Source organism: Dasypus novemcinctus, chromosome 1 (assembly GCF_030445035.2).
Source record: "Dasypus novemcinctus isolate mDasNov1 chromosome 1, mDasNov1.1.hap2, whole genome shotgun sequence".
NCBI classification, from domain to species: Eukaryota; Metazoa; Chordata; class Mammalia; order Cingulata; family Dasypodidae; genus Dasypus; species Dasypus novemcinctus.
Window position 1 is genome coordinate 27,460,659 of NC_080673.1, and position 18,827 is coordinate 27,479,485.

The window sequence follows — 18,827 nt, forward strand, 5'->3', positions numbered from 1 at the left end:
AGTTGGTTTTTTAATTTGTTTGCTTGTTTGCTTTTAGGAAGCACCAGGAACTGAAAGGCTCTCCCTTGTGGAAAGAAGGCACTCAAAGGCTTGAGCTACATCTACTCCCTTATTTTCCTTTTAAAATTGAGGAAACAGGCACAAAGAGATTAAATAAACTGCCTAAGATTGCACAGCTAAACAACAAATGATAAAGCAAGCATTCTACCTTGATGCTTTGTGACTTGAGATACTGTGCCCTACCATGCTGTTCTATACTGTCTCACAGCACAGACTATGAAAAGTTAGAGAATCTGTACTTAAATTAATTTTATAAATTATTTATTAGTGGAAAATGGATTATCTCTTACCAGCTAAAATTCTCTTAGGTTCTTTTCTCCTACCTTAATTTTCCCTATCTGTGTTTTCTTCTTTTGTGCCACTATTTTTATCACCCATTTTAAAAAATATATTTGAAAAATAAACTCACAATGAATAAATTAAAAAATGACTCTAAGGTTATACCATTTCTTTTTCTAAAAACACTGTAAATTAACATGATATTAATTTACAAAGTTTATTCTTATGTAGCTATTAACATCTAAGAAAATATTTGCTAATTTAATTAACAGTGAGAAAGAGAGGAATAGAAGAATCTTCTTTAACATGATAAAGGGCATATACGGAAAATCCACAACTAACATTATACTCAATAGTGAAAGACTGAATACTTTCCCACTAAGATTTGGAACAAGAAAAGGATACTCAGTGTCACCACTGTTATTCAACATTGTTCTAGGAGCTCTAGCTTGAGCACTTAGAAAAGAAAAGGGGGGAAGACATCTAAATTGGAAAGAAATCAGTGAAATTTTCACTATTTGCAGATGATGTGATCCTATAAGTAGAAGGGCCCAAAAAGTCTACAACAAGGCTACTAGAACTAATAAATGAGTTCAGCAAAGTGTCAGGATGCAAGATCAACACATAAAAATCAGCAGTATTTCTATACACTAGTGTTGAGCAATCTGAAGAAGAAATCAAGGGAAAAAATCCATTTATAAGAGCAACTAGAAGAATCAAATATCTAGGAATAAAGATAACCAAGGATGTAAAGGAACTGTTTGGAGAAAACTACAAAGGATTGCCAGAAGAACTCACGGAAGGATACTCCATGCTTATGGATTGGAAGACTAAATGTTGTTAAAATGTCAATTCTACCAAAACTGATTTACAGATTCAACATAATCCCAATCAAAATTCCAACACCGTATTTTACAGAAATGGAAAAGCCAATCATCAGATTTATTTGTAATGGTAAGGTGCCCTGAATTGCCATAAACTTCTTGAAAAAGAATGAAGTTGGAAATCTCACACTTCCTGACTTCAAAGCATATTACAAAGCTACAGTGATCAAAACAGCATGATACTGGCATAAAGACATATTGACCAGTGGAATCAAATTGAGAGTTCAGAAATAGACCCTCACATCTATGGTCAACTAATTTTCAACAAGGCTTTCAAGTCCACACAACTCGACAGATTACCCTCAAAAGAATAACAAAAGGACTCCTATCTTACACCTTATACAAAAATTAACTCAAAATGGATCACAGACCTAAATATAAGAGCCAGAACCATAAAATTTCTAGAAGAAAATATAGTGAAGATACAAGATCTTGTGGCAGGCATGTTTTCTTAGACTTTGTACCCAAAGTGCAAGCAATGAAAGAAAAGAATAAATAAATGGGACCACCTCAAAATTAAAAATGCTTGTGCTTCAAATGACCTTGTCAAAGTGAAAAGGCAGCCTACTCAGAGAAAATATTTGGAAATCACATATCCAAGAGCAGTTTAAGGTCCACATGAAAAGATACTCAACATCATTAGCTATCAGGGAAATGTGAATCAAAACCACAATGAGGTTTCATTTCATACCCACTAGAATGGTTACTATTTAAAGCACAGAAAACCACAAATGTTGGAGAGGATGTGGAAAAATAAGAACACTCCTTCACTGGTGGGAATGCAAAATTGTGCAGCTGGTAAAGACAGTTTGGCAGTTCCTCAGGAAGCTAAGTATAGAACAGCCATATGATCTGGCAATCCTGCTACTAGGAATCTACCCAGACCTGAATGCAGATTCATGAACAGATATTTTCACACCAATATTCATAGCAGCATTATTCACATTGCCAAAGATGGAAGCAAACCAATTGTCCATCAACTGGTGAATGGATAAACAAACTTATAATAATATAAATAATATTCCGTGGTACATAGATACTGTGGAATATTATTCTGCTATATGAAGTGATGAAGTCCTGATGCATGCAACAAGATGGGTGAACCTTAAGGACATTATGATGAGTGAAATGAACCATGGGAAAACGGACTTGGCCCAGTGGTTAGGGCGTCCGTCTACCACATGGGAGGTCCGCGGTTCAAACCCCGGGCCTCCTTGACCCGTGTGGAGCTGGCCCATGTGCAGTGCTGATGTGTGCAAGGAGTGCCCTGCCACGCAGGGGTGTCCCCGTGTAGGGGAGCCCCACGCGCAAGGAGTGCGCCCGTGAGGAGAGCCGCCCAACATGAAAGAAAGCGCAGCCTGCCCAGGAATGGCGCTGCCCACACTTCCCGTGCCGCTGGCGACAACTGAAGCGGACAAAGAAACAAGACACAGCAAATAGACACAGAGAACAGACAACCGGGGGAGGGGGGAAATTAAATAAATCAATAAATCTTAAAAAAAAAAGAAATGAACCAGACACATAAGGAAAAATATTGAATGATCCACTAATATGAACTAATTATAACAAGCAAACCCATAAAGTTAGAATCTAGAATGTAAGTTAACAGGAGACCAAATGAAGGTAGAGAATGGGGAGCTGATGCTCAATTTGTGCAGAATTTCTAATTAGATTGATTTTATTAGTAAATGTTGGAAATGATAGAGGTGATTATAGCACATTATTGTGAGTATAATAAACAGTGCTGAATTAGATGTGTAAATGTGGTAGAAAGGGGGAATTTAGGGTCACATGTGTCACTAGAAGGAAAGTTAGAGGCTAAAACATGGGACTTTATAAAACAGTGAACGCTTGTGGATGATGACTGGGTTAATAGCATAAACATAATGTTCTTTCATGAACTGTAATAAATGTATGTCACTCTTGCAAGGTATTCCTAATGGGGGGTAGTATATGGGGAAAATATACCTAATACCTACTACTACGGGCTGTACATATTATATATTTTCATATGCTTTCATTAGTTGTAATAAAGGTATCACACTAATGTACAGTGTCAACAACAGGGGGGTATAAAGGGTATGGGGCTTTTTTTTTTGAGTACTAAAAATGCTCTGAAATCGATTGTGATGATGAATGCACAATTCTGTGATTATACTAAGAGGCACACTTTGTGTACACACTTTGGATGGATTGTATGGTGTGTGACTATCTCAATGAAACTACTTGAAAAAAAAACCTTTGTAGATTACATTGTAGAGCACATTCCTCTGGAGCAAACTTTTCTGATGTTTGTACTTCATTGTTTCTTTTAAATATTTTTCTGGTATTTATTAAATATAATTATTTCTTTTAAATACAGTTAAGATGAAAAGGAAAAATTCTCCCTTGGGTTTTATTATTTTCATAATAAACGTATGCGGCAAACCTTTGCTCACTTGAAAATATCTGAATCATTGAGAACGTCACCTGTCCCTTACTGACAGATAACTGCAGTTTCCATTGTGGCCCCCTGTACTCTCCTGAGAGTTGGCACTTTGTAACCAGACACCTGCGGTGTCCATCAGAATCCATATAGATATTCTCCGTGTATCACAAACCTAACCATAATCCTTCACTTTTCATTCCACTGCAAACCTCTTTTTCTAATGATCTTAGGGATAGATCCTAACTTACGGTATTACCAGCTTTCTAGTCACTTAAACTAGGGACCTTTGTACTTCATTTTAATCTTGGAAGTAAGACTTCTCTGTTTGACTAATCTATTTGGTATACTGAATTCATCCAAAACAGAGGGTGCCTTTGTTCCAGAACTTTGGGAAACTGGCATGTGCCATTTAACACCCTTTGGTGCTTTTATGCTGTTAAGTTGGAACACTTTCTGTGGTCTTATTGCTAGGCTTGTTGTAGTCTGGGATGCCTGTATCTACACCAAAAGTGCACTAGACTCCTATAATTATTTCAGTGTTTACTTCTTCCCATCAGCGTATCTTTTTTGAGGTACTCATTACAGCTACACTTCTTCAATGAGTTGCATTCTACTGTGTCAACCAGACCTATCTGCCAAGTGTCAACTATGTTTGTTTGTTTATTTAATTTAAGTGCTCTGAAATGGGGAAAGTGAGATGTAGGCATGCTACCTTCAATGTATTGTCAACAGAGATGATGACAGTCCTGATGTATCCTGTTCCAGTAGAATGGTATATAAACAGACCAGATGTTTACAATGAAATATGTATTTGGCTAAAGGGTGGATATATATATGATCATCCTTAAGGAATAATTATAAAGTTTATTTTCTTACCCACTTTCAAAAATTGTTTTGAAATATAAACATCTCACAATAAATTTTTTTAAAAAAACTCTGTTATACCACTCTGAGATACTTAGCTTTTCTAAAAACACTATTATGTTAACATAAATTAATTTACAAAGTTTATTCTTAAGTGGTTAAAACCTTTAAGTAAAGATTTGCTCGTTTGTCCTTTTGGAACAACTCTGGATTCTAGATTTGTAGTAGTTTCTAAACCTAGGGTTGCTGCTAAAAAATCCATTTAAACTTAGGTGGATTTGTGCACTTTTTGATTGCTAGGTGATGCTCTTCTGCATCCCAAATGTGCCAGTTGCCACAGGCCCCCTAGGAACTGACCTCATGTGTAAAGCTGTTCTAGTACAAGATAGTCAACACCGCTGCAAAAGCAAATGAAGGGAAGCAGAGGTGGCTCAAGCAGTTGGGTGTCCGCCTAACACATGGGAGGTCATGGGTTCAGTTCCCAGTGCCTCCTAAAGAAGACAAGCAAGACAGTGAGCTGACGTGATGGGCTGGTGTGATGAGATAACACACCGAGGAGACACAGCGAGGAAACACAATGAGAGACAAACAAGCAGGGAGTGGAGATGACTCAAGCAAATTGGGCACCTCTCCCACATGGGAGGTCCTGGGTTTGGTTGCCCTGGTGCCTCCTAAAGAAAAAAAAGAAGGCAAACAGACACAGTGAACAGGCGGCAAGCACAAACAATGGGGGGGAGGGGTATGAATAAATAATATAAAATAAATCTTAAAAAAAGCAAATGAAGCATTATTTGGATTCCATATGCAAAAGGAAGCTATAAATAAGTCTTTAAAGTGATAAATTCTAATACACATTTATAAGTTAGGTTCCTGTTTGCATTTAATTAGGAATAACAGATTTTTATGGTTTGCAGCTTGCCTTATTTTAATTTGATTTTGATTTAAATACTTCAAAGGCAATTTGCAATTTGCTCTATAAAAATAAGCATTATAAAATGGTACATTTTATAATCTGAGACAAATAAAAAGTTTAGGACTAAAACCAAATAATTGCACAAATTTGATATTTGTTTTTACGTAAATTGAATCACATTTACAAATTTGGGAAGCCTCTTAGAAACTGCTTTTTAAACTGCTTTCTAAAAAGCCATCATAAAAGTTCAATTTTGCCATTCTATAAAGACTTTCAGAAAACTAGTTTTAAACACACATGAACGTTCCTGGTAATAAATAATTTAGTAACACTATTTTGAAGCACCAATACTTTGATGACAGTGCATATCCATCTTCTTGTATGGCTTGATGAAAAAACTCTGTATTTTACGTTTTTGTTTGTCAAAAATTTTAGAAAACAAGTTGTTTCCTAGTCTATCTTAGGATAACTGGAGATCATTTAAGTTTAGCTTTTTATTTATATCATAAAGAGTGGTTGAAAATTTTTTTTTAAATCTGCTTATGGTCAAAGGTCTAACGCCTTTTGAACTTTTGATACTGAGATAGAGAATATTCAGCAGATAAGCTGCAAGCCAGTTCCTATTATATTATTTTTTATTACTAGAGATTATTTCTATTTTGAGAAATTTAAATGTCTTTAATAAATGGTCATTAATTCCTGTTCTTTCTGTTCACATGTGTGCATGTCTTCAATCTTAGTGATTTCCAGTTCAGCTCCTTCAAATTTTAACATCCAGATGATTGAAATCATGTAAACCCTTTACAAACGTAAAAAGCTCAAATATGTAAAATATGTCTTTGCTGGAGAGGGGTCAGCTATTGCTTATCCAGTATAGTTTATAAAACTGGAATTATGGGCAACCTTTCTAACCAGTATTAGGCCACTGAACTTTCTTAAAAGCATTTAAAGAAAGGAAACTACAGGTGGATTTTCCTTTAGTGACTTTAAGTAAGATTATTGGAGGAAAGTATATGACCAAAAAAGAACTTTAGATGTGGATTAATATCAAAAACAAGAACTTTTGTAAATTACATGCGTATTCTTAGAATATAACAGGGTGTGGCTAACTTCCTGTTTCTATGCAACACGGTCATATAGAACTGTATTGTGGGAACAAGTAAAACTGCTTAGATATTGCTCTAACAAAGGTTTAACCAGTCGTACACTAAAACTTATGCTGGCTACTAGCTTTTATAGACTGTAAAAAGAAAAATGATAGCAGGAATTACCTGTACATACAATGAACTGAAAGTCACCTGTTGCATTTTAGCAACCATTCAATGTCTTTATGTTATATGCTTTTACAATTGTAAAGATGTGTGAATTAAACTCTTTTGCTCAGTGTTCTGGCCAGTGATCACTTTACTATAATCTTTTTCTTTCTATCCAAATAGGATTCAGTTTGAAACATTTTCAGTAATGGAGGGAGAGAACTTTTAAAAAATCATTTCCTTTTGTTCACAGGATGTGAATTACAATTACTACCCTCTACACAATGACATGTCATTTATCAGTAGACAGTCTTTCTTTTAGAAGTGTGTAGAGAGCAAGCCCAAGTTTTGGAACAATTTATTTAGGGAAGGAGGGGAAATTTCCATCAGATGATCTTTATATTCTCTGCTATTTCCAAATAACTATTGTTTGGACTAATTTGTGTACAAATAAAGCTTTTACTCATGATCATAATTAGTAAGTGTGTAATATATTTCTGTATACAAATTCTGGTGACCGGTTGAGTTGTCTTCATTTTATTTTGCAAACTTGGCACTTTTAGAGCTATTTTACTTGCACTTAGGGAAAGTCCTAAGAGTTGTGCAGAAGTACCTTTTTAATAGTTCTCTGGACTCAACTGCAGAATTTCCACAGTGATGGTGAAGTTAGACAAAGAGATTAGCAAATTCTTCCACTAAATTTGTTTTTTTTTAAAATATGTTTTTAATACAATTAAGGGTGTTTTCAGAAAATATTGCATAGTGAAAAATTTAATAATTAATGTGACTGCTAACAAGATGTTTCTTACTTTCTATCTTAATTCCAGCAAATACAAGTTTAATAATCCTAATAATTGCTAGTTTGTATTTTTGTAGTTCTTTACGATTTGGAATATACTTTTACAAGGTTACTATGTCTGCTTCTTACAGCAATTCTGTAAGGTAACCACACAAATATTCTTATACCATTTTGCAAATTTGGCAAACCTGTTCCAGAAAAGGATGTGGTTTTCTTATGTTTGCACAGTTAGTCATGAAGCTGGGATCCTAATCCAAGCGTTCTAACCCCACCAGTCCGACCTGATGAAGTATTCAGTGCCTGTATATTGTAGGCACTGTACTGCTTTGGGAATATAAACATTACATGTTTCTTGCAGCTCTTACTGATTATACATATACATATATACACACATACCTTTTTGATATATACAGTTTCTGTGTAAAACTAAATTTGATATTTTTGTTTCTTTAATTTTCTTAATTTGATGTTTTACAAAATGACTAATAAGACATAGTTGTTATAGCAAATGAAACCATATGACACAAAGACATTTAAAGAAAAAGTTAGCGTCCCTCAGTAAGCCTGTCCAATCTCCTTCAGTCCCACCATATTGAAGTACTGGACGTAATCATTATAAATAGGTTGGGGTGCTAACAGCCAATATTGGATAAGTATATTTTTATTTACCCAAGAATATATAAGTAAATAAGTGTATGTAGGGGTTCTGTTTGTTGTTGTTGTTGTTGTTTTACGGCAGTAGAATTATGCATTTTTCTATAACACTCATTTCTCCCTTAATAAATATATCATGTACATTACCACTTTTTAGTAGACTGGCTCTAACTTCATATATATTCTCATGTTTGTTTGTTCATCACACCCATATCTAATTTTACAAAGGCAAGTATTCAACACGCTGTTTCACTTTGTAAAGGATTTTTTTTTGTTCTCCGTTTACCTCCACTCTCCTTTTTCTCTGTATACACTGGGCCACCCCTGTGCTTTCCAGACCCCCAGAGACTCATGTTACGTACTTTCTCCATGCTTCTATGGTCATATACAAATGCATGTCTGTATACAAATATGTGTACACATATATAGTTTCAGAGGTTTTGAAACTGTTTTGTACACAAAGAATCATGTTATACTACTTCTCCTCATTTACTTTTTATACTTAATGTTATCTTGTGGAAATCCCTTTAATTTAAATGGCAGAGATCCAATTCATTCTTTTTCATAACTGCATAATATTCCAGTGTGTCTGTAGAATAAATTACTTAACCATGTCTCTATTAATTGGCAGATTTATTGGTCAGGATCTAGTCAGCAAACTGAAGCCACATCTTTTCCTTCAACCCAGAGAATTTAAAGTAAAGATTTATTGCCTGGCCAGAAAATATCTTTAGGTATCTGAAAAGATCCCCTTACCCCCCAAAAAAGAGCCCTAAGCTCTTTTAGAGGTTGGAATTGCAGGAAGCAAGCATTCTCCCTAAGTATTGTGAACAAAGGGAAGACGTTGAAATGATTAAAAGGCTTGGTAGAAGGGTCCCACGGAAGTGAAAGGAGGAGGAGGAATTGCTCAGTGACCTCTCTAAGTCTGTGAACTTACAGAAGGTCCCTTGGGCCTGTGACTCAGACCTCTGAGAAGGGGCCCAGCTGACCAGTGCTAAAGCCACTAAATAGAGTGAATCTGTTTCTTTGAGTGTTAGCAAAATGGCACACTGTTCTCAGCTGCTGCTACAAGGAATATGCTACCAGGGTGAAGAAACATTTCTAGGATGATATTCACAGACATGAGAAGCAGATATGAAGCAAGCTGGATGGAGCAAATCCTTTTTCCCTTTTCCATTCTTCTAGCTTCCCGGTAGTGCCCCTCTTAGCAAAGCTTAATAGAAAGCCAACTGATGAGACAGAAACGCAGTGTGGTTTGCAAAGTCCTAGCCCCAGAGCAGGGTGGGTTTAAAGCTATGAGACATTAATTTAATAACTGGCACATCTTCATTGCCAGGGTTTTGTTTTGTTTTGTTTTGCTTTGTTTTCAATAAAAATCAGATCTGTATTTGGTATACTTATCATATCCTTGTACTTGTGCTATTATTTTTCCAGGATAGATTCTCAAGAGTGAGATTACTGCATAAAATGATATTTTAATTTTAACAGCTGCTACCAGATTTTTTTTTTTTTTTTTTTGGAAAGATACTGCAAAAGCTCATACTTGCACTAGCAATTTTTGAGAGTACTTTTTCTTCATATCCCCAAGAGCAGACGTTATCACTCTTAAATTTTCCCAGGGTCATGGGAATAAAGCAATGCTTCCTTGTTACTTTAATTTGTATTTTCCTGACAACTTGTGATTTTGAGATTGTCATATTTTTATTGGCAATCTGCTGTTTTTTTCTGCATTTCTATCAGTTGCCTTTTTCTTTTTTATGTACTATAGAAATTAAATTCTTATGCCTTTTGTGTTGCATTTTTCTAAATCTATTGTTTGTTCACTTAACATTTTTTGTAGTTTTTCCAAACAAAATATAGTCAAATATACCAATGACTCATCGTTTCTGGGTCCTGTCTTGATTATGTAGATTTCCCCCACCCCAAAACTGAATTTATATTTTAGATTCATTTAAAATATATATTTTTATTTTTAATGGTTGTGACTTTATTCCATCTGGAGCCTATTTTTGTATATTCTGTGTGATAGGGATCCTCCTTTTTCCTTCCAAATGGATAGCCAGTTGTCAAGCAATGATATTACATAAACTATCATTTCAGTAAGAAATTGAAATCCCAATTTTATTTTATATGAAATTCTTACATTTATTTCCAGATTATTTGTTCTGGATATTTATTGATCCTTTAGTCAGTTCCAATGCCAGTGCCATATTGACTCAATCACAGTGACAATAAATATGTTTATTGTCCAATATAAGGAGACCTCCTTCTCCCCCTCTCCCCACTATTTTTTTGGCACTTCTAAGGCATTTATTTTTCTATATATGTTCTTTAAGATTATTTTATCCATCTCCTTTCTTCACTAAAAAAAAAAAAAGAAATAGACCCTATGGGAAAATTAATTGGAGCTACAGTCTATTTATATATCAATTTGTGGAAGACATTTTTAATGAAATTATCTTCTCATAAAAGGATTATGTTTTCATTTTTTAAGATCATGATTTATACTCCTCATTAAGATTTTATAGCTTATATTTTTGAATAAGAGTGTATGCTTTTTAAAACAAGTATTCCTATTTTACAGGGTTTTTAAAAATTTTATTATCCCTAGAGGAGAAAAAGCTATTGATTTTGCAATATTTGCATTAAAATATATTAAACTGTTATAGTGAATAAATCCAAAAATATAATGGTTCAAAGGCATACAAGTAACAGTTCAGGGTATATGTTCAAGTTGGCAGAGGCCCTTCGTCACGTGATCATTCCAGGACCTAGGATAATTCAACTCTACTATTTCCAACATGTGGCTTCCTACCTTTCTCTGGTAGTCACCATTATAGCAAAGAACAGTAGAAAAAGAGAGTGGAAGAATTTTGTGGGAGGTTTATGGAACGGGACAGAAAAATCATACTTGTTAGCTCTGTTCATATCTCATTGAATATAATTTGGTCTTAAGGCAACTTCTAATTGCAAGGGATACTGGGAGATACGGACATTTATTAGACTCTGCCATGGTATAATTATCACCTATTTAGGCACCTTACTAAAATCTCATTAATTGTAATAGTTTTGTTCTTTTGTTTTTGCTTTGTTTTTTAACAATGATATTTGGAATTTCTCTGTATAATAGCCTACCATCAAAAGGAAAATTGTTTTATTGTTTATTTTTCAGTGTTCTTTCCGTACAAAATATTTTATTTTTAAATTATGTGTGCTAGAAACTCTTAAAACAAGTTGAGTAAGAATAGTAAGAGCAAGCATCTTGGACAGAATTTCTTTATTTAAAATCATTCCAGGGGAGAAGGTAAAGCTTAGTGGTTGAGTTTTTCATGCACGAGGTCCAGGGTTCAATCCCCAGTACCTCCTTAAAAAATAAAAGTAGTTCTGGTATTTTACCATTTAGAATATTTGGTATTGGATTTTAGAATATTGTCTTTATCACTTTAAGACATTTATTCCAATTCGTGCTTTACTTAGAGCATACATTAAAATAAGACTACCAAAGTTTGACAGATATCTTTTCAGCAATCAATTTTATGATCATAATATCTCTTTTTCAATGTATTAACCTACCTAATGAATTATATTGAGAGATTTCCAGACAAGAAAATAACTGGAATAAATGCTATTTAGTCCTCATTCATACTACTATTTGATATATGCTAATATTTTTTAAGAATTTTTGCATTTATAGTCCCAAATGAGACTAGAGCATAGTTTGTGTTTCATTATTTCTTTATTTCCCCCTTCCTTGCCTCCTCTTCCTCTTCTTCTTTACATTCTTAACATGTTTGGAATTTCATTTATGAAGGATTTATTATATGAATTCATGAAATTAATGTTTCTATGCTTAAGAATAGTAGAAATTAAATTGGAATTGTGTGCTCTTTTAAATAAGAATCAATTCAGTTGTGAAGTATCATGTATTTATGTCTTCTTTGGGGCATATGACTTTTATTCATTTTTCCAATCTCTTCTACATTAATTTTCTATTCAACTTTTCCTTCTTTTCTTGAAAAATTTCTGGGAATTTTTATTGTGCTAAGGTAGCAATCATTTCTTCTAGGTTTTCAAATTAGTCACAGTCATGTTATATTGGCATTATTTTATGTTTCGAGTCTTTTCTGTTTTGGGTTATATCTTCTTTCTCATATCTGATATATTTTGCTCTTTCTTTTCTTTAGTTAGTCTTACAATGAGTTCACTTATTTTGTAATTATTTCCACGTTCCTGCTTTAAGAAATTATTTCATTATCTCTTATTTATATCCATTTAATTAGTGCCAGTTTTTATCTTTTATTATTTTTCTTTTAATTGGTCTTTTATTTTTCATTATTATTTAATAACAAAGATAATTACAATTCTAAATACTTTTTCTGGGTATAGATGCTGTGTTCTATAGGCTTTAGTATGATATTTTCTTTAGAGTTCCTGACTATAATTTTCAAAAGTTTTCATTTATTTGGATGACCATTACCTAAAAGTATGCCAAATAATTTCCCAGTGATTAAGATTTTTGTCATCATTTGAAGTTTTAATTGTATTTTTATTGACTCAAGATCTGGTAAAAATGCCTTGTAAAAATGTAAGGTATTAGTTGAGGCCAAATAAATTTTAAAAATTCCATGGACATTTAAAAAAAATGCTTTGTATTTAATTGGCATGAGTTTTTACAAATATGTCTGTCAAATCAAGTTTTTATTGTTTTATTCAATTTCTTTGTATCCTGCTTTACTTTTGTTTATGGCTCACACTGTTTTAAAACACTTTTATTCAATTTCAAGTGTTAATTACCCTAGCATTATAGTTCTATCTTCTGCTTAAAAGTCATCAGATGGCCCTCCAAATGACCTCCCTTTTTCTCCCTTCAAATATTCTTGCCTTTCAGCCTAGAAAGAAAAAAAAAAGAAAGGAAAAAAAGTTACAGCATGGCATCATATTTGTGGTCTGCATGAGATGTTCTTATTCTGGCTTCTTTATTCAGGAATATTTGGTTTTCCTTCAGTTTACATAAAAAAACAAACCTCCAAGTTTCCTTACTGTTTCTTCTGATCAATAGTGTAATAAGCAGAGAATTTACATGTAGATACATAGATATCCAGATACAATTGTGTGTTATTTAGCTCAGATCATTCTCTTCTTTTTTTTATTAGAAAAGTTGTGAGTTTACAGAGCAATGCCTCCGTGCATACCACCCTGAACGCACGCAATCTCTTCAGACCATTCTTATTTTAAAAAGGTGTTTCTTTGCTTAAAGAAAATTAAAAAGATGTTAAAAAAGATATTGTAATTTTTTTTTCTTATTTTTCCTTGCTGGTAATCAAAACCCAACCATGTTTAATAAGCTCAAATTAGAAAAACAATAGCAATCACAAATCAAGCCTACAATATGAGATACAAACCAAAAATATGAGATATCAAACAAGACTACAATATGAGATATCAAACCAAAAATTAGAACCTCCTGATAATATTAAACTAAATTTAGGCACCTAGAAGTCTCTTCCCCTGCGTATTGTAAATGATCTGCTAAGATTTGTCATTACTGGCAGCAGACTTGGCCCAGTGGCTAGGGCGTCTGTCTACCACATGGGAGTTCCGCGGTTCAAACCCCGGGCCTCCTTGACCCGTGTGGAGCTGGGCCATGCGCAGTGCTGATGCGCGCAAGGAGTGCCCTGCCACGCAGGGGTGTCCCCCACGTACGGGAGCCCCACGCGCAAGGAGTGTGCCCATAAGGAGAGCTGCCCAGCGTGAAAGAAAGTGCAGCTTGCTCAGGAATGGCGCCGCACACAAGGAGAGCTGACACAACAAGATGATGCAAGGAAAAGAAACACAGATTCCTGTGCCGCTGGCTGACAACAACAGAAGCGGACAAAGAAGAAGATGCAGCAAATAGACACAGAGAACAGACAACCGGGGTGGGGTGGGAGGGGAGAGAAATAAATAAATAAATAAATTTTTAAAATCTTTAAAAAAAAAAAGATTTGTCATTATTGTTTGATGATCCCATGATTTTCAGGCAGACTTGCCAAGAACTCTAGTTGGTTTCAACATTTATTCACCTAAAAGGTCACTACAATTTGGGTACCAATAAGTGATGTTAGATTCTTGAGACAGTTGCTAGTTAATCTAAGGTGAAACAACACAAATTGATTTTAATGAGGTATGACAGCCATATTTTACTAATCTGCAAAGAAGAGTGTATCATAGCAATAGCAATGGGAAAAGCCGCCTAATTAATTCTGGTGCTTTGTTTTGAAGTCAAAGCAGACCAAAGTTTCTTAGTTCCCTTGGGTGAAGAAAAACTTGCTTCTTCATTCTTATGTTTTATTTGCTAGAATCTAATGCACAGTAGAGGCACAATTTCAAAATAAAAAGGCTATGGTGCTTACGTAAAAATTATGAGTCCAGGAATCTGTATTTGATCATCGTGATTTCTAAGGAAGCTTTTTTAGTGTTTCCTCCACCAGTGAATAATAATGGAAATATTACAACACTGTAATCCACAAAATGTTTTCTCTTATAACTCATTTGATTCTTACAACAATCCCCACCAAAATACTCTTCCCCATTTTACAGGAAGGAACTTGAAGTCTGGGAACGTCAAACAATATACTCCTGCTAGAATTAGGTGCACTCCCATGAGTCTGGTCGCAAGCCACTTTCTCTGCACCCCGGCACTGCCAGCACAGCAATAAAAAACTGCACTCTGCCCCCACATGTTAATTTATTATTTGGTTTCCTTGTCTTTTCCATGCTCTGGAATAGAAATAATGAAGAATTTAGTCATGGCAAATATTTTACCTCTACTTATTTCTTTTAATGCCTGACCCTATATTAAGAGAAAATAGAGACTGTGGATTTCAAGGTAAAAGATCAGTAGAAGTTAAAAATACTGACTATACCAAGTAGATGTTTCCTTGCCATTAGAGTGGAGAGTGCTTTGAAGGGGATGGGGATTCAATGTTTGTCTAATCCTATGCTGAACTCATTCACACCTGTGGAGGAAACCTGACCCTGCTTATGTTTTACCTGAAAACCCCACAAACTCTTACTTGATTTGAAGAAAACAGAACGAATCTGATGACAAATTGAAAACTGTGCTTCTTGGTTCCTGCTGCAGCATCGTTCAAAACTAGTTCCTTACTCATGCTCGCAAATACTATGTAAATAAAGAAAACATACAAAAACAACCACCACAACAAAACTTGCCCCAAAGCGTATTATATTATGAGGCTTAGTTAACTCTGTTCTACACAAATAATGTGTCAAAATCCTGAGCTTCACCCAGAAGGGAAGATTGATTTGTTTGCTAGTCTCTAAAAGAGGAGTTGAGATGTCAGTAGAAAAGTACCTCTCTCCATCACCAGAAGAAGCTAATCAGGGAAAAATGCCTTTTGGTAGCATAGGCATTAATCTCCAGCTGGATCACAGGCTGTTATGTGGTGTAACTAATCGCATCGTTGTGACTGAGCTCAGTCTGTAATAGCATGCTCCGCAGTAACATCAGTGAATTTAGGAGATGGCTGTTGCATGGAAAGAGGAAATACTGCTCAGCTGGTATATGCACACTCTTGTGCATGGCACGGGATGGTTTGCAGTGAATGGAGCTACCGTTTTTCCACAATAACACATTTGCCATATCCTGCCATCACTGCCTTTCTGAAACCATCTCAAGCTGTCCTCGGGGGACAATTTCAGACCCTCAGGTTTTAATAACAACTTATTACTCAAAAATGACCTCTAGTCAAGATGCACTGCAGTTGTCTCCTCAGGCAAATTTTGGGGCTGAGTCCAGAGGCCCAGAAAGAGAATCCTTATAAAGTATTTCAGAGGCAATGTGATTCAGATTCTTCACACAATGTTGGAATTTTCCAGAAAGAATTCTACCGTCAACATTTTAGCTACAAAAGGAGAGGGAGCTGTGATCATTTCCTACACATGAGACATGTAATGACCGTAAATTCTGATTTACTAGTCAGGTATCCACTAGTAAATTATTGGCAGAGTAGAGAGTAACCAGAGTGAACTAGTTATCAAAAGGTCCCAGGACTATAATCTATGCTTAGTGGCAGTGCTCCAAAATCTGTTCATCAATTGCAACAAATGTACCACACTAATGAAGGATGTTGTTAATGTGGGAAAATGGAGGGGGAGGGAGGGGGGTATATGGGACTGTATTTTTCATGTAACATTTATGTAATCTTAGTATCTTTTTAAAAAATTCTTAAAGTATATATATATAAATATTTGGATATAACCTTATGACTGCCAAAATGGAAAGACTCTGACCTTCAAACGACGAGCAGGCTCAACTCTTTAAGGTCACTTGTACCCTAAAACTGTGTGAGTTTTTCAAAATTATCTATTCCAAAATTTTTCTTATGTTTCTTTCCTACTAAAGTGGAAAATCTTTGAGAGGCAAGAACTAAGTTTACAAATTGTTACAATATATAATTTTTAAATTATGTAAAATAACATTAAAGACCAATAAGATTTATTTTAGAAAAAAAAAGTTAGATGCATGTACCAAGCACCTAGGATGGAATATTTGCTGCCATTAAGAACCAGAATTGCCTCATAGTTTCCTGGCAGCAAAAACAAAAAAAGGAAATAAAGGGTTATATTTTCACTGTGTAGTTTTATTTTCAAAAGAATTCTACCCATTTTTCTAGATAAATAAGCATTTCCTGAAAATGAGAACCAGGATACTGATGAAAACCCAGATATTAAGTAAAGATTTCCAAAAGGACACTGTTCGGTATGAGAGTACAATTTGCTATGAAAAAGGCCATCCTGTATAAGCAATTAGTATGTCTAGCTGAGAAAACAATACAGAGCACATTCATGAGTTCTCTCTATACTGTGCTTACTTTACCCAGAGGTAAAAAGTATGTACCATACTCTTCATTGGTTCTTCTAATCTTATTTTTCAGAATGAGAAATCCCCAGGACGCTCTGCAAGTAGATCAAGTAACATTTCAAAAGTAGGTGAAATATGTTCATTTACTAAATTGTTTATTGATTTTCATATTTCATATTTAATGAGTTTGAGTAAATATTTTATAATGTTTAACCTATAATTACTATCTGCAAGCAAAATACAAATGTGGCTTGCTAATAGTTCTAACTATTTCAAGTTTTTCTGTAATAAAAAGACATTTTACACAATAAAAGATTTAAGCTATTTTCTCCCTCTCCAGTGCTGTACCCAGAAGATAATTTGCTGTTTTCAAAGTATAATGCAAAGTGCAATTTTTGCTCTCATTTAAAAGATCATAGAGCCACCACATACCCAAGGTGGAACTATATCAACATTCATATAATTCCCAAGGATTCAATTTTGCACAAGTTTAGACCCACCTCTGCTGGAATTTATTCTTGTCACCAGGACAGGTGTTTTTAAATCAATTTAATAAAGATATTAGTTTGATTATATTTAGATTATACAGTCAGTGGATGGGGAAAAAAAGAAAAGAAAAATAAAAACACTTCCCAGACTGTCTATAAAGCTAAGCAAATCACCAGTTATGAAAAGATTATGACTTGGAAATTATACTCTTAGATTTTAATTTTACCTAGGAAAAAAAATGATCTCATTACCAAAATTAAGAGGTATTCTCAAAAAAAGAGGCATTATTTGATGTATAAACATGGGGTTTGGGGAATGAAGAGTCACTCGGTGCCTTTCGTCAAACTGGGATACTATGACTTTCAAAAATATAATTAGAATCAACATTGATTTACCATCAATTAAAGCTATAATTTCAGAGCCCCTCACTTGCCAAGACTCATCCAAGGCCCTGTACTTAATTTTGTATTTGTATTTTTATGCTTTTTTCCTTGAAGAAGGCCTAAAATAGTAATAAACTTTAGGCACTCCAGTACCTGCAACTTCTTCCAATTTAGGGAGGGGTTGTTTATTTTGTTCGTTTTGTTTTTAGAAACAAAGGACCTTGTTTATTTCATTTCTGAGATGCAGCTTTTTTTTGACATCAAATGCAGCTTGTTCATAGCTTTTTGCCTTTAATTAATTCTCTAAGAACTACGAAAGTCAGGGGTGTAGTTTTTCTTCTATGAGCTCTTCCTCTTCTTCTAGTTTCTGATATTTATTAACTGTATCCCTATGTGAAAGACAACTAACTATAAAAATTCTATTCAGAGAAAAATGAAAAGCATTGTTCTCAGTCACTTTAATTGTATACAACGGCAAAAATCCAATTGATAAACACCATAGGGATAAACAGATTCCAGTGGGAATAACTTTATTTTATTCAACTCAACATAACTTCCATTTTATTTATGTCCAGAGCAACAGTCACAAATGCGAAATACCTTCTTGAGTCCTCACTGCTTTCTTATGAATTCATAGATGTTAAACTTTACTCTAATACCATATAACATACCAGCTCTGCAATGGTAAAATCTAGTAAAAATTGAGTCCTTGAATGTAAAGTGTTGGAAAAGAAAAAAAAAATTTAAGTGGAGAAAGAATATTTTTTCTTTAATTTTGCCAAAATATTTTTTATGTCAATAGAAGTTTGTTGGCTTTTCGAGGATGGAGAGTGAGTATAGCAGAGTGATTAGAAGCCTGGATAACTGCTTAGGCAGGTTATTTAACTTCCTTCATATCGTCATGTCTAAAAGCGGAATACTAACAGCACCTAATTCTTGGCATGGAGTTTGGAGCAGT

At 34.5% G+C, this 18,827-nt stretch overlaps 1 protein-coding gene across 1 annotated transcript in view; it reads left to right on the forward strand.

Annotated features, from left to right (window-relative positions):
- The window catches only part of MARCHF1 (membrane associated ring-CH-type finger 1), an 876,835-nt gene that overhangs the window by 669,409 nt on the left and 188,599 nt on the right, over positions 1-18,827 (forward strand). Inside the window, 1 exon segment of the mRNA XM_058275488.2 lies at positions 17,071-17,121. Within this exon segment, the coding sequence (XP_058131471.1) occupies positions 17,071-17,121 (51 nt within the window).